Raw genomic sequence first — 27,067 nt, forward strand, 5'->3', positions numbered from 1 at the left:
GCAGTAGGTTAGACAAGTGAGAAATAGCCAGGCACTGATTTTAAGTGGATTTCATCACTGTTTTGCCAGAGAGAGAAACTTATATGCAGTGAAATTTATCTGCCTTATTGCTTTCAAGAAAAACCTCAGGAAAGTAGAGTTTGATTGACTCTGATTATTCATAAGTGAAGATGTGCACTGGAAAACTTACCCCAATCTCTTTTAAATCTTTGTCCTGCAATAACTGTAGAGGATCAATAAAATTTTGTTTGACATTAATATCAAGCGAGTCCTTCACTTCTGCCATTTGCTTCATGCTCTCACCAGCATCCAGCAGTGCAAGGCCTATGGTAAAGAATAAGCTATTTATAGCTCAAAATATGCAAAAGCAGAAAATCTGTCTAATGAAATACCCATTTCAAATAGGTATCTTTGTATCTGCCAGAGGCTCTTGAAGAGTAAAAATAATTCAAGCTATGCTTGTTCCAAACAGAAAACTAGAACTGGAAAGTTTTTGTTCTGAATTACTTTTCTTTTTTCTGAAGGGTATCAGAGGAAAAAAAAAAAAATTATTGTTTTCCCTACTGTGTTTGCCCAGGTCATTATTTAAAAAAATAAAAATAAAAAATCACAACCAAACAAACAAAAAACAGAGCAAAACAAAAATCTAAAGTCACTGTTTATTTTTTTCTACAGAAATGTTTTCCTTAGTTTACTCTTCAAATACAGCATAACCATTTTTATTTAAAGGTTAAAAGAAAAACACTGTATCTAAGAATCACCCTAAATAACTTAGATTTGGCAACTTAGAAAATAGAATGGTTATGGTAATAGCAGGGATGATCAGAGGGCACCAGCAACAGTTATCAAACCCACCTGCAACAGAGGTGGACAAACGTGCAGAAGCACAAATGAAGAATAAATGTTTCTTAACTATATCAGACATCCCCTGATCCCTGCACTTAACCTTCCCTCTTACCTGCAGCAGCTATTTACACAGATTATGTCACTGAGTAATATTTTGCAAAGAACTTTATGCAGAAATATTCCCAGAGGAGATTCCCAGACTCACCAAACATAGACTCATCGCCAAGCTCTCTGCCATACCGTATCATGCAGTCTCCCAGGAGTCCCTCTGTCTGGGGATAGCCTGTGGTTTTAACCTGGCCTCTGATCTTTGACATAGTGTTCAGCATTCCCAGCTTGGCTCTGTATGCTGAGGAGGACATTAAAAAAAAAAAAAAAAAGTGATAAAACCACTTTTAAAACTAATCCAGGCAAATATATAGTGGGAACAGTTGCTGTCATCTGTGGATATTCACCAACACTCACATTCCTTTGAATAGTCCTGCTTGTGAGCCCCTTGATTAGAAATATTGTAGAAAGCCAACACAAAGTAGATACAAGCACAGCCAAAGCCCATGTCCTGCTCTCTCTCCCTCACTTCCTTAGAACTCTGCAAACTCCAGAGAGAAGCCTCACCATGATGACCTAATTAGCTTTTATTTGCCTAGAATTAATTTCCAAGTAATAAAACAATGTTCATCAAAATCCAGGACCTACTGTTCCTGTCCTACCTGGATTTGGCTGAAGATACTCCGTGGATTTGGACAGAAGCTCCGTTACAGCTTTATTAGTAACATCAATTTTCTGAAACAGAAAAGTAACAGTTAGCACAAAGCAAATTGTACACTAGAAAGCTGATCATTCTACTGGACATAATATACTATTCTAGCTGATTATGAAATTTTATTTAAAATAAAACAACATAAATATCCATTTCATAGTTATGACAGGATTTTGCAAAAAAGCCCACTGATTGGCAGGTACTACTGGGAAAAAGAGAAGGTTTATATCAAAATGTGGGCTTGCCTTTCCAGCCCATCAGTCTTGACTGCTTTACACATTCTAGACTACAATTTTTCTGCCAGCTCAATAGTTGGTTTTAAGACTGCTTTTCTCCACATGTGACAAAGAGTGAATATATCCCTCACAGTCTTGGGGCCAGGGCCATTTAAAGCAGTAGTTTGCACTGTCTTCCCATTTAACAGTTTAGGAAAAGCTATTTAAAAAAAAAAAAAAAAATCGCATTTCTGGTTTGTTCCCCTTTTCCTCCCTTCAGGTCTGCATATTATTTTAAACCTTATAATGTAGGGAAAGGAAATAATTATTCCATAGCCAAAGAAACTGAAACTTAGAAGCCCGTTTGGATGACAAATTCAAGACTTTTTTTCTCAATCTACCAACAATAAAAGCTGTCACTTAGGTCTGCTGTGAACATGAAAAAATACAAAGAAAGGCAACTGCAACTAAAAAAAAAAAAGCACATAAAGCTGTAAAAGCAGAAACTGGCAGTAACATTGTTTAATTTGCAAAATAACTAAAAAGTGGATAGCAAACATCTCAATTTCCACAGTTCATGTAAATTTCTGAAAAAGGATTTATACTAAGAAATGTAATTCTCTATCAAGAGAAAAATATCACCCAAGTAGTTTGATTTTTATAATGAATAATATCAGATGGGAAGACTTTGTGACAGATGCAAAGACTCACTAACACTGAAGACTTCTCTAATCTCCCATACAGAAGAAAAAGGTCCCTCCTGGTACTCTGCACTATTCATGAAGGAGCTTCTCTTCACTGGTGAGAGGTGTCAGTGGAACCTTTTCCTTTGAGGATGTCTCTTCTCCCTTGGCTGAGCTGACAAGGCTCAAAGGCAAATTTTCATTCATCCTTATATATTTGTTTGGGAGCACATTGTGAGGTTCCCCCCCCCAGCTAAATCTACAATACCATTCTATCACTTGAAACATGGAACATTTTTGATTCTGCAATAGCTTAATGCTGAAAAACATAATGCAACTTTCCTTACCCTTTCCATCTCTTGAAATTCCTCATCTAACTTTGTTCCTTCTGCTCCACTTATTTTTTCACTGAATAACTGTAAAAAGATAAATTTGAGAAAAAAGGTATTAATTACAGAATAAATATCACTGAGAGTCACAGGAACTGACTCCAGATCAGAAAATAAGCAGCAACCATTTGAGACAACTGTGCAAGACAAAAGTAAACAGTCTTGGAAGTGAAGAACTCACTTCAAGAGAGACAAAGGTACCTGATATGAATTTAGAACAGGCAAACAGAAAATGATTTCCTCATGCTAAACCAGTTTGTACTCTAGAGGCATAACCTACACTGCAGACTTCAGCACAGGGACCAGAGTCTGACTGCAGGTAAATCCAGAGTAACCCTTTCAGGTATGTCTCTCCAGCTCTGTACTTCCAAGTACCTTCTGGTCTTGTATGCCAGTAGGTTCAGAAATACAACTCCCATTCCTGCTGGTGGGAGCTGTGTGCAATTCTGTGGAAGGAACAGACTCGTGAAAAATGCTGCACTGTGACTCACCTGTGTGACTCAGCATCTTTATGAATGCCTTGCATTCATCAAAAACTCAAAGCATCAGTTTTACATAATTTCAGTAAACCTGAAATGGCTGAAAAGTTATCCAACTATTTTGTGAAAACTCCAGGCTGTGAGACCTGAGTTTGGTCCTCATGGAGTAAAACATGGCAAGGAATAAGCCCTCAGGCAGAACTCAGCTATCTGCTTCTTGCAGTGCATGGTACCTGCACAAAAAGAGAGCCAGATCCTCTCTCAGTGAAACAACCTTTGAAAGGATCACTCCACTACAACACTGGTTTAACACATGCTCAACAAACATTAAATATAAATTTCTAGGATAATTCATACAAAACCACTAAACATTTCTCTGTTTTAATTGACTTTCATCACTGAATCTGTAACAGCACAATGTGAAATCCAGGCCTAACTCACTGACTGCTGATGTTCCCCAAACCTGCCCCCAAAAAAGTGTCTTGTTTGTCATCAAGATCTTTTAAAAGAGAATTCGTCTCACTGAACTAGAAGGGCCCTGGAGACTTGCATAATCTGAAAATGGGTCAGGGCTCTGTAGTGCAATGGTTCCCTGTTCTCGGCCACTGCCTGTGCTGCACAGGTGTGGAGGGACTGCACTGCCCTGCCAAAAACCAGCAAGGAGCTGAGGAAGCAGAGCTGGGAGCTCAGAGGCAGCTGACCTTGCATCAAATATCACTGCTACCACACGGTCAGAACAGTCCTGCTTAAGGGAAAATGTGAGTTCAAAGAGAGACATACAGCTAATTATTTCTACTGGCTTTACAGCAGCACTCACAATCTTTATGCTTAATATGCCAAGCAGCACACACACCTGTCAGGATTATTTCTCTTTCAGAGCACAGAACAAGCACAAAAGCAGATAAAACAGCCAGAGAAGCCCAACTACCAGTGAGTTCCTGAGGGTCATCATCTTTCTGCTGTAAGACATCACAGCAGAGAAGTAACCTGAGGCCAGGCATTGAGGGGGGCACTGCCCTGGTCTCTGCAGGCACGTCTGAGGAGTCCTTGAGCAGACGGAGAAAGGGCCGTGACAAGGCTGCACGAACAGCAGCCTATCAGGAATTGTGCAGCTCCTTTACTCTGGCAGTTCCTGTCTCTTTTCTGTGCATTGTTAATTCCTAAGATAATCAATGACATTTTCCACAGCCTCACTCACACGTTTTCTTTCTCCATCAGGCAATGCAGAGATTTGTGGTTTCCCAAAACCTCTCACGGTGATCCCTTTCCAAAGGCTGAGTGCCGTGAGGGAATTACCATTCTCAGGCTGAAGTTGCAAAACCCACATTCAGTAGCAACCCGTAGCTGTCCCATTACAAATAATCCATTTATGTGCTGGTGAAGAATAGATTTAATAAAGTAATGTGATTGCTCGACTGTGAAAACATAATCAATAATAAATTACTGCCCCAAATGACTAAAACAATGAACTGTTCCACACTTGGAGAGAACAGATCTGAATGTTACAACAAGCAACACAAGCAGATGAGTAGAAAGCTCACACACTACCAGTAATGCCAGAGAGGAGGAAAAAAAAAGCCACTGGCTTACTGCTGACAAAAGACGGTCTGAAAAAATGCAGTTTCTCATCAGATACACTGGAAGTTTGTGTGTTTTCAGTGAATGTCTCAGGGCACACACTGTTTATTGACTGGCATCCCTGATCTCTCCCTGAGTTACTGATGGCCATACATGGTCACACACATCTCCCTTGAATAACAGCCTGAAGCTCAGGGACACTCTGGTGGTGCTGTTTTTCCAGGACTGGAGCTGCTGACCCAGGTGGGAGCCTGCACTGCACTCCCAGTGCCAACACATGCCCCTTGGCACAGGGGAGGGCCCCCTGTGCCTCTGCCCAAAGGCTGCCACCCAGCTTTAGTTTTGGTTTCTCTTCTGAAACGTCGCAAACTCTTCCCTGTGTTTTGAAAGTATAAAATTCACTTTTGAAAGTATAAAAGTCACTCACTGAGGGAGAAACTATTTGCAGCAACACTGAGTCACTCCTTGCAAGGGAATCACTGTGAGGAAGGTGTGTTAAGTTAGATCCAGAAGGTCACAGAACAACTGGGACTGCTATGCATCAGCTTTCAAAGACAGAGATTGATTCTGCATCTACAATCTGCAGTGATTAATGAAATAATTCAATTTACCACGTGGATGATGGGATAGAGAACACCCCCCGACAGTCTGGAAGACATCACCTTGGGGTGAATAGCTGATACAATGGATGGTTTGCCTGCTCCTCATCGGGGCCTTGACAGGCTGGAAAAATGGGCTGATAGGAACATCATAAAGCTCAAACCCAAATGTAAAGTCCTGAACCTGCACGGATCATCCCCACGCAGAGTACAGGCTGGAGGCCAACTGGCTATGGAACAGCTCTGCAGAACAGCACCTTGGCACACAAGGGTGAACGAGTCAGAATTGTGCCCCTGAGCTGCAGTAAGCAAACCTCACACTGGGCCTTATCAGCAAGGCCACAGACAGCAGGTCCAGGGAAGTGGTAATTCCCCTCTATGTAGCACTTGTGAGACCAGATCTGCTGCAAGGGGCCAGTTTGGGCTCCCCAGTACAAGACACTGCCATTCTGGGCGAGGCTGGTGCAGGGGCACTGATGTGCTCAGGGGAACGGAGCACACAGGGCATCCAAACAGAGCTGAGTTTGTTCAGCCCTCAGAACAGCTGAAGTGGGTTTGTCTGCCTGGTGGGAGCATATGAAAAGATGAAGCCTGAATATTCTGGAAAGGCAAGAAGCACCAATCATTAAGTTGGAAAATAAGAAATCTGGACCTGTTAAAAAGGAAAAAAGAAGAAAAAAAAAAAAAGCAGCAGGAGGGTGGGCAAACACGGGAACGTGTTGACCAGAGAAGCTATGGAGCTCCTGTCCTTGAAAACATCCAAGCCTTGGGGGACAAAGCCCTGAACAACCTGCTCCAACAGGACCTGCTTCAAGTGGGACCTGGAGCAGATGTTCTCTGGAGGCCCTTCTGGCCTACCTGACTCTCATTCTAAATTTGTATTTACAGTGACTTGTGAATGCAACTCCACAGAACCAGACACAGCATCTGCAGACACTGTTTCACAGAGACTCTGAAGACAACTTAACACAAACCTACATTTGGGAGCAAAAACACTGACCACAAGAAAAAGGTTTGTTCACATACTCTCCCTGTTTTATACAAACATTAATGATACTGCAATTTCTAGCCCAAGGACACTTCTTCAATGATATTTACTCTGAGCAATAATGTCCTTTGAAAAGGCAGACTACCTTGGTGCAGAGAGAGATACCATAAAGAATGATTCTTTACAGTCTATATACTGTCTGAGCTCCCGACAGTAAAACTGGTATGAAGTTCTAATGGCTATAATTAAATTTTACACCCCTACAGTTTATTTCCTATTGGTTTAATCAGGATCAGCTGTACTAGCCTTGCATTTAGAAACACAAAAGCTTTTGTTCTGATCATACTGAATTTAGGAGTTGTAAAACTAGCATCGCCCCTCTCACAATTAAAAGTCACAGAATACCCAATTAATTATTGAAAACGGATGCACAAAGGAGACAGCTGCTGGGTTTTAGTTCCCTGACTGTTTGCTGAGCATCATTCACATACATTATATCAAGCTGCAAAATGCTTTGAACATAAACAGAGATGCCCAACCGTGGGGCTGGGCAGCTACATGGCAATATCTGTCAGGTTTTACGAGTCAGCTAATCAAGGGCAAAACGGCCACCATCACACAGGGTATGTACCCCAAGGGGGCTTGGAATTACTTGCCCAGGAGGAATTCTTCATCTCCAAATTCAGAAGCTGGGTGCCATGGATTCAGCACCTTTTCACTAGACAGGGCCAGAGCTAGAATTTGGGACTCTGAAAATACCCAGATCCCACCATGGGGGCCACCATGACTTTACTATTCCATTGCCAGGTCAGAAGCTAGAGCCTTTTATTAGTTATATTTCTGCTGGAGCTAACTAGGTTTCCTCTGGATCAAAATCTACACCCAGAGAATAGCTGATAAATGGAAAGGTTTCCTCCTCTCAGGTGTTGGTACAACTCCCTCCATCCCATTTGATGTACTAGAGTCAGTGGGGAGAAAAAAAACAAATCCTAAATTATGACCATGAAAACACTTGCAAATCAGCCTCTGTGTTATCACCTCTTATTTGCAGTTGCACATGACAGCAAACTACCTTCTATTGTAAAACTTGCATGCTCTATAGAATAGACCTTTTTGCCTGAGGAAACACTGCAGTTTGGACACAAATGCCCCTTCCTTGTTACTTCTTCCTAGATCCTACTCTTGTTTTTAATATTGAAAAATAAAACAGGGCATTGTATTAGAAACAATCTGAAACTCCCTGGCGGGCTTATAGGAATTTTATAGGAAGAAAATACTGGGATAAAACAAATAGGCTTTGAAAGAAAACCCTCCAGATATTATGATTTCTATTTTAGTTCTTCATATCAAGCTACAGTTCAAAATGCAATTTGCAATTTTGTTACACAATCTTAAAAGACTAAATATTTATCTGTAAAGGAATTTATATTCCCAAAAAATTCTCTGAGAAAACATCTTTTCTATAAACCTAATATTGAGATTTTGTTCTCATGCTAGTTCTTTGTTATTCTAATTTCTTTCAGACAATATAATTTTCTTTTGATGTGTTCTGTTGTAATTAAGCATGAACACAGCACACAAACTATCTATGGTTTAAAGTAAAATCTATGGCTCACTGAAACTCTAAACTAAAAAAGCCTGAAGCTTTCATGTAATTTTTTTTGTATTTTTATTTAAAGTATGTTAAGATTTATCCTTCTTTTGCACAGGAACAGTACATTTTCTGTTCTCATATGGATTATAGAAAACAAGCTTCAGAAAAATACTATTTTACTAATGTTTTGTACATCATATGCACTGAATTACAGGACTTTTTCATATTTCAGTATGGAAGGTTACTGAACATGAGAAACTGCCAAAAATATCCCAGATCAACAGAGAGCTGATAAAACTCTCAAAACAATTACCCTATTTTTTTTTATATATATCCACTGGGTATTTTATAATACAAGTCAATAGGATTCTTGCCAGCCAATACTTTCACACATGCTCTGACCTTCTGTTTCATTTGTTTTGCCTTTCTTTTGCAGCAGCCATTAACTGGGATTGAACCATCACAGTTTTTTGCTGTTATTCAGCTACTGTTGAAAGAAGTGACTGGCCTCCAAAACCCTCTTACACATTCCTGGCCAGGAAATCATCCCATAATAGTTAATGACTGAATGAAAGGTATCATATTCTATTAAAGACTTAAGACCTTTTAATGACTCTTCACAAAGTTACAGCATTAATTTTGTCCTGAAGGAGTATCTGCTGAAATTATCTGTTGAAACTTTAATGGGATGGAAAATTTCTGTATTTGTCATAAATATGCACACTGTCAAACCCATGAGGCAAAGCCTAGATTTCAGGAAAAATCTTTTAACAAAAAACAGAAAGCTATGAAAATGATTTAAATTTATTTCCCTCTCTCAAAAAAGGAAGTAAGCAATCAACTGGGAAAACGAATAGATTCATCCCAAAGTTAACACATGGAAAGCCAGGAAATAATGTAACTATTTGGCTTCATTTCCCACAGAAACATAACTGGGCCAACCTTCACAAATGCATTAAATACATCTTAAATACAGTATTTAGTATAAATACTACATTCCAGTATGGTTAAAACATAATAGTTAATGCTTCTCTTAATAAATCATTAAAACTTCCAGTGATTTCCCTGCAGCCATGTAATTGTTTGATTTTGTCTTAAATCATTACACACAGAGGATTTAATGCAGTGTGACAACACTAACAGCTTTCTGCAAAATCTTATTTAAGCCTGCCATAAACAAAGGGAAGAATAAGGTGGCTGGCAAGAATCTCCTTGCAGTGTTCACCCTCCTGAGGGGAGAGACAGATTTTCTTCTTTGTCCTTTTCCAGAATGCTCTATCAGATTGGAGACCAGATGTCAGCCTCTTTTCTAGATCAGAAATAGTTTAACTTCAAATACCTGTCATTCCCTGTTTTGTCCTTTTAAGTTCTACTACAATGCTATGTATGTCAACCAGTTTTTCTCCTTTCCTGATTTATATATTTCATATAAAAGCTACCCAAAAAGAAGGTTACTACTCACACACCCAAAAAAAAGGTTACTTTTCGTTTAGGTAGTGAAGGCCACCAAAAACTTGAACCTATCACACAGCTTTAATCAATGCCTTGCATCTTAGAGCACCTTTAAAGTTGCACACAATAGCAGAGCCAGCTGCACAGAGTTTGCCACTGTGACAGGAAAATATTCCTTAAAAAAAGAATAAAATGTTCTGCTTTATTGATTAGGTGAACGGGCAGCTAACAGGCTGGAGATTTAACAAAGGTCTGAATGCTCAGAAGAAAATGATCTGCTCCACACTGAGAAACTAAACTAGGATGCACATTTTCAAATGCAGATCTAAACAAAAGACTAAAGAAACACAGCACTTGGCCCCTGGAACAGCTGCAGAGGGTGGTGAAACCAGCCACGTATGAGAATGGCCACCTCTCCAGGTCTCTCCTCCTGCACCAAAAATGTCCCAAGACAGAGGTTAGAGCTGTGCAGAGACAAGGATGTCAAAGCCATTAAAACTGCAAAATCAGCTACAAATCAAAATGGATAGTATTCACTACCCAAAATGAGATTTTTCTCAGGCTCCTTTTAAAAAACCCTACAACAATGAGGAAAAAAGCCAAACTGTAAAAGTGTACCGGTACTTGGACCTGTTCTTCTCATACTGACACAGCTCACACTACCCTAATGCTTTGGTGAAAATCCAAGCCCCTTATTTTAGAGGTTGAGCACTAAACGATGTCAGGAACTCTTTACTTACCTCAGTATGTTGTGTTTTCAAAGAAAACAAAAATTCTCTTGCTCTGATGTACTTCGAAGAAAAAAAGATTTAATCTTCCCCCCCCCAAATAAATAAAGGGTCTACTACAAAGTGCAGATGTTTCAGTCATGCAAATACAGAACACTCTGGCTCACCTCCAGCAAAATATTTAAGGTCATCTCAGTAGGTGCTAAAGTGCTTTGCTGGATCAAGCCTGGAGTGCTCAGCACCTCAGGGTGTCAAGCTCAGGGGGTCACCACCCTCACAGAGCACTTTGTAACCTTTTCTTCTACTGAACTTCCAGCCAGCAGCGGCACAGGTTTTCCCAAAGCACTTGGGAAAAAAGGTACAAAAGATTTCTGACAGCAAGAGGGAACTGTGGGTTTTTTGTTTGGTTGGGTTTTTTTGGTGTGGGTTGTTTTTTTTTTGGGGAAAAAAAAAAAAAGGCAGCTGAATTGGGTCCTACTGCTATTTATTCATAATTATGGTGTGCAAGAAGCTGGGCCCTAAAAATCAAATACTTGTTATTGTTTCCATGGCTACATGAGTGGTATAAAATACCTCTGAATTTAACAACGCTTGTACATGGGTATTTAAGATAGTGGAGCTTTTTTTTTTTTTTGCTAACAATTCAGGCATCATTACAAAATTCAATATTTTTTTCAAATTTTTGGGAGGCATAAGCACATTAAAATTATAATCATATTGAGAATAAAAAAATCCAGCAGCAGTCTGGCAGTACTCATGGCAGTGTACACTTCCACAGAAATTCAGGGAGATGAAGTGTTGAAAAAATTGCATGTTTCTCCCATAATTCATTACCCATCACAAGCAGCTGAACCAGAAATCCAGAAAACTACATCCATGGCCATAGTATTTTACATCCTAGTGTTTCACTGAAGATGTTTATTCTCAGATGTTTAAAGTAGAAACATAAGGTAAGAACTGCAGGATATGCCCACGCTTCAAAGACAGCTCATGACTATTCTCACAGTATCAGCTTCCTTGGGGACTTCTGATGGACCTGAGAGCAAATCCTGTCCCTGCAGCCAATAAAATCAAAATACCAAAAAGACTTTAATTTTTGTAAAATATGAAAAAAATTAAATATATGTAGAAATGTGTTACGTTTAAGGACACACCAAGATAAATACTGAATATTTCTTAAATATTTTTGAATTCAAAAAAATTCATATAACCTATGAAATATAAAACCTGAGCACCATCTCATTTTCAGAGCCCAGTTTTTGGTAGGAAATTCCATTTACATACCAAAAAAAAAAAAAAAAAAAAATCCCCAGGCTATCTAAAGGACACCAGGAATCTCAAGGGCCTGTTTCCCAAGAAGCAAAACATACTTTTTCTACCAAGAGATCTCTGAATCATACAAACAAAGTTAAAGAAATGCACGAAAGTGCTGCCAGAGCGTTTATATTCATGAAGAACATTCCTATCTCACTAATATTTATGAACCCTTTACTTCATTACTTGTAACTTCTCAGGCAAATAGGAGCAACAAGATCACAGTAGATTATTTTTAGGGAGACAGATGAACTGTGTTATAAAAGGATACACCAGCTAAAGAGGAATAGAAGAGAAAGATGTTTGCAGTGGGGCTCGTCTGGGAAGTGGATGTGAGGGTGTCCCCAAACATATCCTTCCCACACAGAGATGTTTTGGGAGCTGCCAGTGTAACACGAACTCAGCATCAACACGTCACTGTTAATGGGTCACGTGCAGATCTATGTAAGGCATTATTATTCACTCTACTTTCTAACACAGAGCAAACACTCCACAGCTGAGCATGGCCCAAAGCGCAGAGAAGTCCAGCCAGGCAATCAGCTGAGACAGCTACAGTCAACCCTACAGCTGCCAGCATCAGCAGGAAGGGACCCAGTCCATCAAAACTCCCCATATGCTCATCCAGAGAAAAATGCCCATTCACACCACGGAACGGAAGGTCTGCAGCTACCACACTGAATCAATGAACAGCCACAGCTGCTGAGCTGCCTCAGCACAGCTCTGGCAAAGGTTCAGAAGTGGCAGCTTAGTTTTTTTTAGAAAGGAAGCTCAAATAGTGCAATCCATGTATTCTGGGATGGAGAAAGCACTGGTGCATACAAGGAACATTTGAGCAGTGACAGAACTCCCTGCTGATGGAGCAGTGTCAGCAGGCACTTTAAACATACCTCACAGGGACAATCCAAGACACCTTTCAGCAAAAACCCCTCACCAACTGACCAACCAGAGGTTCTGCCTGCAAACTAATGGTGTTAGAGACTCATACCTGTGCAGACAAGAATTTCTGCTGCTGTCAACTCTTTTATAAACAGTTCTGCTGCACCAATTAGTGTGATCTCTCCTAACTTAAATCAGTTTGTATGCATAAGGACTGCTGAAGACACCAAGGTACATGTCAAAATGTATTTCATCAACTTAACAGCCTCTGCCTGGGAAACCACATCAAAGGAAAAGGAAAAGGCAGAGAGCCCAAGAACATGACAAAGGAGGTTACTGGTTGGAAGAATGCCTTCTCTTCTTCAGGAAGGGCTCACACAATCAAAAAAAGAAAAAAAGGTGGAAGAAAAAAGATTTAGTGTTACCAGTTGAACAACCTGATTTTACATAGTCTAAACAAAAGATTTTGCCACTTGGGAATGTTATCATCACAGAATTTTTTCAAAGGAGAAGGACAGCCATTTTGACAAAGCCAATGAGTGCTTTACATAAAAGATCTGCCAACAATGTCTGTGGTGAAGGTGTTTGACCAGTGCTGTAAGATCCAAGCATCCTTGCAATTCCTTCTGTTGGCATAACTCGGGGATGCTCTTTCAAGAAAAAGAAACAAACAAACAAACAAAAGAAACAGACATGAGCATATAAAGGTTTTGACAGATTATAAGATTCTGTGTATGTGCTTTAAAAACTCATTATCTTTCAATTAAGCAGCAAAAGATAGAGCAGAGCCTTCTGCTCTAAGACAAGGTCTGCCACTGGTAAGATGAAGCAAGGTGTCTGGCATTAAACAGCTAAATCATCTGTAAAAACAGGCCACTATGCCAGTCATGGTCCTGCAGCTTATAAAAGTCAACAATAATACCTAGTAAAACACCATTTATCAATCAATTTGTTAGTTGCTGTATCTGTTTTAAAAAAATTCAATCTCCTTTCTTTGACAGCCATACTCAGATCTTACCCCATATGATTCCTGTGCTCTTTCTACTATATTTCTTGTATGCAATTTTTTGACAGAATTTAGGGCTTGAGTTTTTTTCTTTAATTAATTTAGTAACAGAAACATCAGACATTACATTCTAGCTCTGATACTGCTTCAAGTTGTTCTACAAGTAAGGCTATGCCAGAAAGAGAATTTTAAGTAGGGTCAGGAATGCTGGGCACCTGCTGTTGCTTGGTCAACACTCAAAATCCTGTACCCAGCTGATCCAGTCTGCACACAATCATGCAGCCTTTTAAATTAACCTTATTAACAAAATCCAGCCCAAGTATGTGCAAATATAGACTGTGTAATCTAGACTTATAAAGAAGTCTGTACATTGAGAAGGGTACTGTCTCTTCCCCTAGGCAAGCACTCCCTTTGAAAGGTCTTAGCATATTTGAGAGTATTTTATCCTCACAATGCAATGGACAGTTTGACTCTCTCTGTGACACTCCAAAGGTCTCAAGTCTCTCATTAAAAGCAAACCCCTGCTATTTGTGCTGCTGATACTGCCTGTTCACATGTCTGCATTCCAGACTTTCTGCTCTCAGCAAGAGCTACTTATTAGCCACTGCTATAGCTTTGGATGCTACAGAAACACGAGGAACAAATTCATACAGATTGAACCACACAGCCAAGCTCCCAATATGCCAGTAATATAGGGGAGGAACTGGAAAACTAAATACTTGACTCATCTTGGGTTAAACTGATTGTCCTTGGCCACACAGTAAACAACTGGTAACTCTGAAATGAGAGTATCACAGTCCCAGGTCTCCACTCTTTGCCCCAAAGAATCCTGTTTTGAATGAAATATTCTATCTGTATTTCTGAACAGGAGAGCCAGGAAAAGTTATATTTGTGGGACACAAATTGTGAGTTGTCAAGTAGTGCAAAATCATTACACTTTCTTGTGAAAATGCAATTACAGGTTTTGTCAGAGAGAAAAGTTAAAAGACGAGTGTACAATCTGCAAAAAAAGATGTTCGTTTTCTGCTGATCTGTGCAATCATGGATTGTTCCAGTTAGTAAATCACTACAACCTTGAAAAAGAGGGAATGCCAAAAAAAAAAAAACCAACAAATCTGCATTTGGAGTAAATATGCAATCATTTGATTAGCAAAAAGTTGAACAGTTTGCTCAAGACCATATGAGACACTTGTGACCTCAAACAGGACTTGAATAAACTCTGCGCTGTCCAGCTGAACATCTTTGTCTCAAAACCAAACCTCAGGAAAAGCTACATCAAAGCTGCCTGAAACTGTGCCCGAAGCAAGGAACTTGGGATCACTCATTTCACAGTAAAGCAAGTTTATCTGACTCTGCAACTACAGGATTCACTTTTTTTTTTTAATAACAGATCCTGGACTAAGTGAATAAACTCTGTTAAAACTAAATTTAAAGAAAATAACGGGATGTTGCAATATCCAGTGCAGTCCTGATTCAATAGAAATAGTTTCCCACAGGAGTATTATTAATGAAGTTGAGAATCTCCACAGGGATCATAAATCACATCACATACAGTCAGGAAACATTTCAAAATACAGATTACACAAATAAATATAAACAACCTGTTCTCGTGCTGATTGGGAGATCAATGGACAATTAGCAGAAACATTAGGACAATATTTTACAAAATATTCCCTGGTTCGGTCACTTTTATGCTTTTTCAGTCATTTATAGCTTTTCTTCTTCCTTTTTTAAATGCAAACCTGTGAGAACTCAGCAAGAAAACCACAATAAGTTGGAATTTCCAAAATTGTCATTTTACCAATAACAACACCTAACAATACCACGCAATTAAATCTGCTGATATGTATCACAGGATACTCTTCCATGCAGGTCAGCAGGTACAAGGATTAAAAACTTTTTCCCTGTGCTTCAACAAATACAGGCAAGTAAGGGAAAACAAGAATAAAGCTAGAATAGGAAAAGAAGATACAAGCATAGCGGTATTTGTGAAGTAACTCAGTGGCTCAGCTGACTGGGATGTAATGCTATTTCCTATTAAATTTTATATGATTTAGCTTCAAAATAATAGAGTTAATCAACAGCTTTTATATGGATGCACATGTGTGTACACATAACCCCCTATCCCCTTAAGCCAGCCAAGAGGTATTAGAGACCTGGATGCTTTAGAACACCCCACCAAGTGTTTATCTAAATCTCTAGGCATGTAAATACTTCTTAAGGGTCTAACCCAGGAGACACATCAGAGAAGCACATGGGACTCAACACTGCCAAGATATGAGCTCTGTTTAATTTCAGGTTCTAGCCATAAACAGCTGATAGCAGCTGAACTATCTACTTCTACATTACTATTATTTAATGCCTGCTTTTCAAGCAATATTTTGTCCTTGTGTTTTTTGAAGCACAGCACAGCAAAGGCTTCTGTTACTTACATTCATAAATAATGGACAGATAGGTGGAAGGTATTTTCTTAAACCATCTATGAATCCAAAAGAGAGAACCATCACATGCCTTAGGGCACACATGCAGTTCAGGACAGCTTTTGCTTATGGTTTACAATTATCACACAGGAAACACTTCAGAATTTACCAATGCTTAAACTATTGCTTGACTACAGAGTTACCTGTGCATGTCTGGATAGTTCCTTGCAAACTACCTGCATATAGAAAGATCCACAGCACTGTGGCCCAATGCATTTCAAATGGCATTAAGAATTCTGACAATCAGCAAATATTTTTCTCACAAAAATAGGCTAGGTGCTTAAAAACTACACAAAAAGTTGAATACTCCAGAAAGAAGGCAGACTTGCACAACAGAGCTCAGAGTGATGGCTCTTGTCTTGGAGCCATCTTGGAGCACTCTGCCAGTTCAAATGAACAGATACACTTTTGCAAAGAAACACTGCATGATTCTTTTCAAAGCTACCTATCCAAAAGGTACACGTAATTATATTACATTATACACAGAAGACCCATGTTTTACAGCATTCTTTTTCCTGCAATGAATGTAGTAATTTCTTCCAGGAGTCCCCTACCCACCTCCTTTTGTTACTTCTCAAATCCCAGTCCTCTGCACTCGTAAAATTAGCTCAAGCTGGCACTTCTCTCACCTGTATCACCAGTGCCAGAGTTTGCAAAAATGAAGTGTAAAGGAAACCGTGGCTGAAATTACTGCTTTTCAAAGGGTAGGACATTGAACACTTCCGAATAATTTAATTCTGAGTCCTATTTAAAACATTAGCACTTTAAATTCTGTACTTCATTTGTGAATCTTTTCAAATTTAGCTCTACTTTCAGAGGAGGTTTGCTGCAATTTCTCCTCTCAGCCTGAGGATTCCACTTTCAGAGCCTTTGATGAGAGGCAGTCTGTAGCTGTACCAGTCATCCTCCGACAGTCAACACAGTTCTGACACTGGAAAAGAGGCCCAGGAATGGAACATGTCCCTGATAAGAAGGGATGTAGCAATTTAGTGTGTTCCCTAAGCAACCACTACCAGCTGGGTTCCCAGAGCCCCAGTGACAACTAAAAGATTGCTGAAGCTCTCGGTGCAAGGCTGAAGTATAAACACTGCCTGCCTTCCTGGGAAAGAGACCGCAAAACTGATGCTCTTCTGTCCCATCAAGGTTAAATCAATGCCACAGTTCCAATCCCAGGGACAAAGCCTGCTCTTTGTTAAGAGTATCATCGTCTTCTTAAGACTGAGAAATAGAGGAGTTTGGCTCAGTGCTCAAAAACTGAAACAAGAAGCAGGGGAGGGGAGAGCAAGGAAATCTCTTCAGCACTGAGAGCGATTGTATTACACAGCTCCGTGCCAGGGGCACTCAGCTCTATCAAGGCACTCACCTCCTGCGTCAGGTTTTCCTGGCAGCCCTCTGTGTGTGCTCACCTCACCTTGCAGTACCCAAGTGCAGAGCTGTCACTTTTGCCCATCTCTTGAGTATTTCATCTAAGCTTCGTAGATTTTTCTTACCATTAAGCCAGCCGTGCACCCCAAGAAATGTTTTCTCATCATTTACTAAACACTGGTACCCATGCACTTGTTTTTCAATTCAGTCTCTTTTCACTACCACTGCTTCTGTTTGGTTTGATTTCCTCTCAATTGCCTCAGCCCTCGTTATCACTTACCTCTCTTTGCTTTATGTTTCGGTTTCAGTTGTTTTGTTCTGGAACACACCTCTCTCCACCTATGCCGCATGTATGGCCCTGCTCAAAACCTGAGCAAATCACATATGCACAAAGGAAAAATAGAAAAGACAAAGGAAAGAATAAAAAGAGCAGCAGCATTTGAGCTGGCAGTCTCCAGCAGCTGCCAGCAAGTAGCTCAGAGCTCCTGAGAGGGAGAGAAAAGAGGGGTAATTTCTTTCATTTTCTTCCATCAAACTTCCTTATTAATTTTCTTCCATGAATAGCTCTTTAAATAACTGGTTTCATGAAACAGATTCCCTGATATTGTGATTTTAGATTTAAAACCATCTAGAGCCCGTTTTCCATTGATGCTAAAGCACCTCTCACATGCAAAATATTGACACTGCTGAACCACAGTAATTTCAACAGAAATGGTTTTCCACTAAAGTCAGTGGGATGAGGATGGAATAAAGAGGGACTTCTGTTCCATCTGGCCTTGCCATCAGTATATATTGGTCTTATGAAACAATTCATAATTACACCACTGAAAGCTAATTTTTCAGAAAAAGGTCTAATCATGATGTTATTTCCAATGCTAAGCCCAACTCACAGGGACAAAGAACAGTCCAGATATGGTTCCATTTTGCTATATAAGTGTCAAGAAAAACGTATTCCCATAGCTTGGAGCAGTGGCTTAATAAATTGTTCAGAAAATAATACTTAGGCAGGAAATGAAACATTTTAGAATGATCAGTTACTTTGAGCACCTACAGATGATAATAACTGATTCAACATTCTATCCTAAATATTCTGTACAAGCCAGCTCCTCCTCCCTTTTCCCCTCTGCTTTCTGTTCCCAGCAAAAGATGCATATACTGTGGTTCTTTTCAGTACTCTGTTCAGGAGTCATTTACTGGTACATCCTCATGTTCTTTTATCAAAGTACAAGACTAGTTTATCCTGTAAATTTATCATTTCAACTCAAGGTTGAAAGAATGAAGAGTCCTGGGACAGAAATATTGTAGAGAACACCCCAGAGAAGATCCTGTACTTGCTGTTATTTTGAGAAACAGATAATAATAAAAGGAGCGGAAGGAAAACAGCTAGAAAGAGATAAAACCTATCCTTGCTTTCAAGGAGAGCTGCAATAAACCTTTCCTTGAAAACCTTCTATCACCTTTGCTTTCTATCACACAGTTCTGTGCCCTTCATGACTCGGCGTTTCATACCATTTGACCTTCTGGCCTTAAATTGCAAAAGCCCTTTCCCACAGATCACGGCCATTGGAACCGCAGAACACAACAGAGCACCATCACCACTGTGAACACCTACTTGCCAAAGGGCTTACAAAGTGCTGCAGTGCCAGCTCAGAAAATGCAACACACCTTGGTTCTAAACCACCTGCCAAAGTGAAGGTGTTTGATTAGAAGTCTGTCACTGAGACAAATTGTCATCAGCATGTATTAAACTCTTCAATTTTTAAACGGGACTTGAGTCTCCTCCTGCTGTCAGATCTGTCAGCAGCAGAACACTTTTTGATTTAAGTTCCAGGTGAGACCCTACAGTTCTACCAGGCAAGAATAAATATATGAACTAGAAGCATACAGAATGTTTAATGTTATCCTATGAGGAAAATGTTTAAAGGAACGTATTTCCGGCACTTCTAAACCTAAAATGCTATGTTCTTTCTCCTATAATGGATACAGTATTTGTTTGAGATAATTTGCTTTACTAAGCTTTTTGACAGAAAAATATTAAGTAATCAGTAATCACATGCTGATAATTATGCCAAGATCCTCAACTGCAGTTGTAAAAGTGTCTTTTATTTCTTTCCCATAATGTAGGGCAGCTCTCTCAGCTTCCTAATTACATGCATTCCTTATTCTTTTCAACCACTAACACAGAGTTCAAACATTTGCCACTGAGTAATGTGAGAGGAAATGTGTGTTGTACATTTAAAGGAAAAAAGAGCATCTGTCACACAGCAGAAGCTTGATTCCAGCCACACAGACCCAGAACAACATCTCAATGGCAGTGCCTGGCATTTGCTATTCCAAGCTGTTCTGGTGAAAGGACTTGAACTCCAATAAAGAACAACTTAAACACAATTCTTCCCCCACTGCTCCCCCCCAGTCTCTCACAAATGAGCTGGACCACCCAGTGATTAATGGAGCCTGCTATTAACTTACCCAGGCAATTTTCTACAGTAATACCATTATCCTGAAGATGGACTTTCACCTCCAGGTCCTACAGGCTCTTAAACCAGCTGACCTTGGGCACAGCCACTGCTTCTACTGCTGTAATTCTGAGACACATTGTGACTGTGATATAAAGTCTTTCCTTCGGGCATGGTGATCCATCACCTCAAATGCTTTAAACTGGAAATCCACATCACACTTGACATCCTTCCCAGGTATCCAGAGAGGCTTTCTGAGTGCACCCACTAACACTATAATTTCCAGTTTAACTGTTTGACCGTGCCAGTGGGATGAGAAAGAGAGAAACACAGGCTTCACACAGGCATTTCTAAACTATAGTGCTTTTATTCTTGATGCCCTTGGCAGTTTCTGAACTTTGGAGGCAGCAAAACCAGTGAGAAGTACATTCCAGAAACTGCATCCATCTCATTGCAAACTCATAGTTTTGCAGTTATCTACATGCCACCTACTCCTCCTTGCCTATAAGTCCAACTTCCTTGTGGCCAAATCCAGACACCTTCCAGCAAGTAAAATACTATTCCTAAATAAAGCCTTCAAGTTCCATGCCATTGCATAAACCATGGAGCTCCAGTAACCACCACCCCTACTTGCTGCAGACTCTTCTGGTTCTCTGCACAGAAAGGTTTCCCATTGCCCTTTGATGACTTCTAGCCATGATCCTTCCAAGTAGCACTAAATGACCTTTCCCACTCATAGCAACTGTTCAGTCAGAACATAAACAACTGTCCTAAAACAAGCCCAAATAAACACTGCTCTGAGGCCAATATTTCAACATATGACCAAACAGCCCCCCCAGTTTGCTAACTATACCTCCTCTTCAATCAAACCTAAGAAAGCAGTGAAAAAGGACAACAAAACCCTGAACCCATAAAAAACTAAGGCAAATGGTACAAATCACATCATTAGCATGAGATGGCATGCACACCAATGCAATGTTGTCTATGGGCTTAAATTAAATGCATACAGATACTGAAGAAAACCAGTACCATGGACAAAGGACAGCCTTGTCCATATATGAATAATGTACAAGACTCTGGACTCTATAATGTGATTTTGCATTTCCACAGAGAGTGACTCATTTCGCACCAGGCAGTGACACGTCACACTATTACTGAGCATTTTAGTCAAACTTGCCTGCTAAAGCTATTCTTTAGCACATGCATTGTACAACAAAAACTACTTTGTACTGCAAAACCTTGAGCGCTTTCCTGACAAACCTCCACTGTTTTCCGAAGAACTTAACACTGATGCCTACACATGCATTTCTAAATTAGGGCATTGGAAGTAATAATTACTGCACATATCTCTAAAGCAAAACATATCCAAATGTAAGTATTCAAATGGGATAAAGTAACCTATCTAAATTTTTAGATGGAGGCACACTATTTGCTCTGCAAGCTTACTTAAAAGACTGTGATAGTGTCAGACTCAAGACTGTCCACTTTTCAGAAGAGCAGATACAAGTGTTTTTAATAACAAGACCTGATTACACTAAAGTGTCTGACAGTAATTCAAATTCATTGACGTGAGATTTCAAGTAGCCAAGAACAATGACATACCTGAAACCATAAAGCTCCACACAGACAGAATCATACTTTTACTTCCATGTTTCATTTTTCAAATCTAAAATATCGTTCCCTAATCTGTCTAAAATCTTGTCTGCGAAAGTTAGAATACCCTAAAAACAGAAGTGTACAGTCAAAGGGCCATAAAAAAAATAACTGCAGTTAACATCCTCCTTCACTTTTCAATTTGACTGACTTCTTACTCTGTTCCAAACTTTTGTTAAAGAAAACATTCTGGATTTCTTTGAAAATCAGAACTTGGGGATTTTTATTCCCAACTATGATCTGTCTGGCACTTGCTTATCCAGCCAATATAGTGAGACAGAATGAGCACTGCAGACAAGTGGCAGCAGTGGGTGCATCCACAGTCCTTCCTTCTCAGGGTGACTGGGATGAGCAGCAAGACTCAGTGCTGGGTACACACCCTGCAAGAACCATTCCCTGCCTCATTTTTGGCAGCTTGTTTCAGGTACAACTGGGAAATATTTTACCCCCTTTCCTCTAGAGGGGAGGGGTTAGAGAGAAGCTAGAGCTGCGAATGACAAGTTACACACTGCATGAGTTCCACTGGCTGTTCTCCCATTAACACTTCTTCCTCCCTGCACAAGTTCCCTGTGCAAAAATTCACTTGGCAGCAATACCATCCTGATCTGGCCTTAAAACAATCCCTCTTTCTGAAGTTGTTCTCTGTGCTTGTAAGGAAGGTGTGGTTTCCTTTTGAGATATTCATATATACCCACTGCAAAGATGAGAGTGATTATGCTGTAAACCAAAACACTTAGAATCAGACATTTAAATAACCCCTTTACACATCTCCTTTCTAAGTAATATGAGAACCTTTCACATTATCTTCTTACTCCTCACTCCTGTGTGATTTAAGATGTTTCTACATTGGATGGTTCTCATGACTGAATTTAAAGGTTGCTTTTACAGATGCTAACAAGCAATTGTCAAAGAAGTCCCTTACAATATTCTATTTTACCCAGAGGATAAGAGAACATGAGAAGTTACACATTTATTCTTTACTGTCTTAGCTTCTCCCTTGCTACCTCTAACATCCTTTTACAACTTCACCTTAACTTATGTCTCTGTTCTACATCATTTGTCACACTAGTCCTTACTCCAATTGAGCAGCACTTCCTTCCCCTGACACTCCTCTCAGTTGAAACAAAGGCACTCTTCCCTCCCCTGAGGAAAATGTTGTTTCCTCCCTCCTTCAACAGCCTTCTCAGTCTTCCACTGAAGTCAGATTGAAGCTTCTTAGACCACGCTGTGTAAGCCCTATCACTCAAAAGAATTATAGGTTACATGCCTTGAGGTGCTGCCTTCACCAGGAATACTCCTTTTATTTACATCCACCTTGATCACCATTTCACTTCAACTACTCATTTGCCCTGCTGGGACTCCAGGCTTGCTGGAGAGATCTTTTTGACTCCTTACTTGCCCTCACATGATCATAATCACAACAGTCACCACTAAAAGGGGAGCTGGTAGCAGAGATTCCCTGTTGGCTAATCATTCAGAACATCGAGATACAACTCTTACAAAGCTTATTCTACTCTGTGAAAAAAGCATTCTAATATTCATTCAGGTATTTTTCCACAGCTGCTTAGCCTTCTCTAAATCTTATTCATCCTTGTTGAGACATTCCCTCCCCTTCCCTTGCCCTGACAGTAGCTCTTGTGTGACTACACTGTGAGCTGCTCCAGTGAGTTAATCCATCTGAAAGCTACTCACACATTTGAGCTGGGTTAGTTTTCAGATGGAGAAGCTGCCTCTAACAGCTTAGTGTGTGATCACACAGGCACCCAGAGCTGACTCAAGGAAGTGGGCAGGACCTTTCTCTGAGGGTACAGCGAGGTCACCATAGCCTACACTGAGGGTGGTGCAAGTTCCCTGTATGAGGGCATCCAGCTGTTAAAGCTGATTGCACTAACACTGTACTTGCACATGCAGTCGGAAGGGGTGTGTACAAAAACCAGTCTAACCACCCACTGAGGCAGTCTGACCTCTCTGCCCTAAGCCAGTAAGTTTTACCTTGTCCATCAATACCTCTTCATTTCTGTTGTCTTCATATGATAACTACAACTGCCACTCAGCCTAATGAAAATCTATGCTTTGCCTCGTTCTGGAAAATGCTGGCATATTGTCAGTCATATCCTGGATGAGAGCACTACTCTGATTCATAGCTCCTAAGAGGAATCGATTGCACTTCATGTTCCCAGAACATTATGTGACCAGTTCCAACAAAATACCCTGGAATTAAACCCTGAAAGTGGATCCTTCGCTCTTTTCTCAGGTTAAACTACTACAGCTAATTCAGGAAGGTAACTCCCGCTGGCTCTTGCAAAAGTTGACATTAAATACATCACTAATTGTAGCACAGGCCTGACTTCAGGAGAGTCTCGCCAGCTTTCAACACATCAGCAGTCCCAGAGCTGTCCACTGATGTGAAGCTTCACAGAACCACATCCCAGTGGTTACCCTGCAGCTGGGTCCTGTATGAAGTCTGACTTGGTTAGAGTTGCTGTAGAGTAGCCAATTGCAACATTTTTCTGTTAGAGTAATATGCTATTGTTATTTCTTTCCATCATTCAAAACAAAAAATTAAATCCTACTTCTTCAAATAAGTGAGATCAACCAACACAAAAATCACAGCCTGCATATGCAGAATATGGAATTAAAATTCGTAAAACCTGTAAATATTTTTTTTGCCTGAGAACACTTAACTGCATTGCATATTCCATGACTATACAACTGCCATCCTGTAACTCCATGACCAGAATTTTCTGCTTATTCCACAACTTTGCTGAAAACCCATTTCAATAAAAATCAGTTGTGATCTAAAACTTAAGTTCAATTTTTTTTTTTTTTTTTTAAGGCTGAATACAGAATTAGGACACCAAGCACCTACACACCCTCAATACCCACACACAAGACTAAAAAGATCACTTATTCACAACTGATGTCAGAGAGCCTCGTGAAAGGTCAGGAAAAAGTCAGGGCTAACCTAATTCTGATTTCTGTAAAGCCAGAATGTACTTACCTCATCTCCACTGAAGTCAGACCCATTCATTATCCATTCAACACCACAAGCAGTAAATTTGCATCCTAGTTATTATCTGGCAAATACTTTTAAGCGCCAGTGCAGGCCAACCACAGGAAAAACAACATACAAGATGTGGACATTTTTAATAGTGATTTACAGCTTTAAGCTCAAGGTTTATGTATTTGGGTCAAATATTCTTAAATTTGTCACAGTTCAAGAGCTGGTAATGCTAAAGGATATGCTGCAAATATTTAGGAGTCTTATTTTTAGTTTCTAAAAGTTACTACAGAACTACATATTTATCTAAAGTAAAAAGTTCCTTGGCAGTGGCATAGGCTAAAGTGACAGTATTAGTGAATCCATTATCAGCAAAAAGATATGGTCAAGATCATCCACTACAGAGCCCTAGGAGAGCTGTGCAGGGAAAGCAGAACAAAACTGTCAACAGAAGTTGTATAAAGTAAGACATACCGACAGTCAAAAATCATAATTTTAAGTTGATTTGGTTTAGAATTAACTTCTCCCCACATTAGGATGCTATTTCTCATCACCACTTCAGAATGTTTATCAGCAAGTCTACTTTGTTTGCATGAAAAGTTGACAAATAATGTTTATTGCTGTTTCAAGAACTACTTTTCATCACACAGTAATTCCTACACAATTCCATCCCACATAATCAAGTTAAAATTTTGTCCTTCAATGTTATTAAATCGCTGCTTACATTTTTTAGGACTTACACTATCCATATGGATTTTAAGCCACTATAAAATGGACTTAAAATCCTCTTACCCTTACTTTTTACTGCATATTATTTTGATTTAAGTGGCATCATTCCTACTTATTTGAGCAGCCACTCCTGTAGCTTCCTGTGCTTTTGGTACAGTGTGAAACACCCACATTCTTCTGCCACACACTCACTCCCTGTTACTCGATACTCAAGGCAATCCACCTGGTCCTGCTGTACATGGATTGTACACTTTCCCTCTGAATCAGCAAGATTTTTGTCTGCACTGCTTGAAAGGTTTCTCGGCTGTTTGTTTTTTTTTTTTTTTTTTTTAAGCCATTTTAGTTCAGTTTTCCCAAATCTAAGTTCACATTCAGCATCAGAGCACTGTGAAGCAACATGCTTCCTGTTCCTGGGCCTGCTGCAAATGCAACTGAATTTTTAATGGTTTTACAGGCTCATTACCCAAATATTTTTAAAAATACATCAGTGTGCTCCCAGCAGCTCTGCAGCACTGCTGACTTCTCTGGGATCCACGAGAGGCCCTTAGCAACATTACCCATGGGAAAAAAGAAAGGACTTCAGATATTTTATGCTCTGCTAATGTAACCTGTGCTCTTCAGGAGCCGCAAAACCTAAATGGAACAAACAAGTCTCAAACACTCTTGAGTATCTGAAAGGTTGTAATAATCCATGCTCCTTTCATTCGCATAACAGAAAAACTCCATGTATCACAGTGAAAAGTGGAGAAAAAAAATATTATTTCATCACTTTGTTCACTAGTTTGGAGAGGAAGTCACTGTGCATTTTTGCTTTATTTTCGTAACTCCATTTCAAAACATACTCGTGGTTTGGGCAGTAAGACATTGTTACAGGCAATGCCACAAACTAAAATGCAGTTGGGGATAACAGGGTTTGCCAGTCCCACTTCTAAAAAAGACACACACTGTCCTAAATCTCCACAAGGTACAATTCTTTCTAGTAGTAACAGCAGCACCGCAGAAATGCACTGCTGACTTCATCCATGGGGACAGAAAAGAACTTCCCTCACCACGCACACAGAACTGACTTCCATTGTCATCAAATTAAACAAATGACATAGAAAACTGGGGAAAAAAAAATCCCAAGTATAATTCACACACAGCCCTCTGCAGAATTCCCCAAAGAGCTCTAAAGCACCAGTGCAAATGAGGTCAAACAGCTCTGTCCTCCTGTGTGGGCACATGGCTTTGCAGCAAGAAATTCCTACAAAAAAAAAGGCAGTACATCCATCACTAGCAGAACAAGCCAAGTGCCATGAAACAGGAACCTTTAACCACAGCTGAAGAGATCACTGAAGGGAAACCCTAAATCAAACTCACAACGAAAACGCCATGGTTCTTGCATTCTCCACATAAAACAAAGCAGTGGATCCAGCCCTTGGAATCTTAGGTGGTTACCAGAACTTACAGGGGGGAAAAAAACAAGTAGGGATCATTCAGAAGCTAAAGCCATAAAATGATAAACAATTAAAGGTAAGTAACAGTTGCTATGTTCCAGTGCCTCAGGCAGACATCCAAGCAGCTCATACCAAACACAGAATTTATCCTGACATCTTTAAAAACCTTATTATTTTCTCTGAAAGGAATTTCTAAAGAGCAGACTGGAACTGCTGGTTCTGATTTGATGAAATTTATAGTCCTTGATTAGTAATTTAGTCATTTAATGGGTCTTCTTCCCCTCTCACCATGCAGACATCTATTGTGACCCAGATGCCAAGCTGACAGGTGCTGCATTCTCTGCGGGAAAGAAGGACAAAGCATTCCCACGTTTGTGGCATTCTCTGACCATACGGATGGTGTGGCACCAAATTTCACTTTCCAGCTCTCTCAACAGGAC

General features: G+C 39.9%; 1 protein-coding gene across 2 annotated transcripts in view; it reads right to left on the reverse strand.

Moving 5' to 3' along the window:
- The window catches only part of SH3GL3 (SH3 domain containing GRB2 like 3, endophilin A3), a 62,105-nt gene that overhangs the window by 12,198 nt on the left and 22,840 nt on the right, over positions 1-27,067 (reverse strand). For both annotated transcript variants that reach the window (XM_027886999.1, XM_027886998.1), the window contains 4 exons: positions 2,852-2,920; positions 1,557-1,629; positions 1,052-1,195; positions 191-324 (listed from right to left, as the gene is read on the reverse strand). In XM_027886999.1, coding sequence (XP_027742800.1) covers positions 191-324; positions 1,052-1,195; positions 1,557-1,629; positions 2,852-2,860 — 360 coding nt within the window. In that variant the 5' untranslated portion in view covers positions 2,861-2,920. The remainder of the gene's footprint in view (positions 1-190; positions 325-1,051; positions 1,196-1,556; positions 1,630-2,851; positions 2,921-27,067) is intronic.

Source organism: Empidonax traillii, unplaced genomic scaffold (assembly GCF_003031625.1).
Source record: "Empidonax traillii isolate 1590-97213 ecotype Southwest subspecies unplaced genomic scaffold, ASM303162v1 scaffold201:size1909950, whole genome shotgun sequence".
NCBI classification, from domain to species: domain Eukaryota; kingdom Metazoa; phylum Chordata; class Aves; order Passeriformes; family Tyrannidae; genus Empidonax; species Empidonax traillii.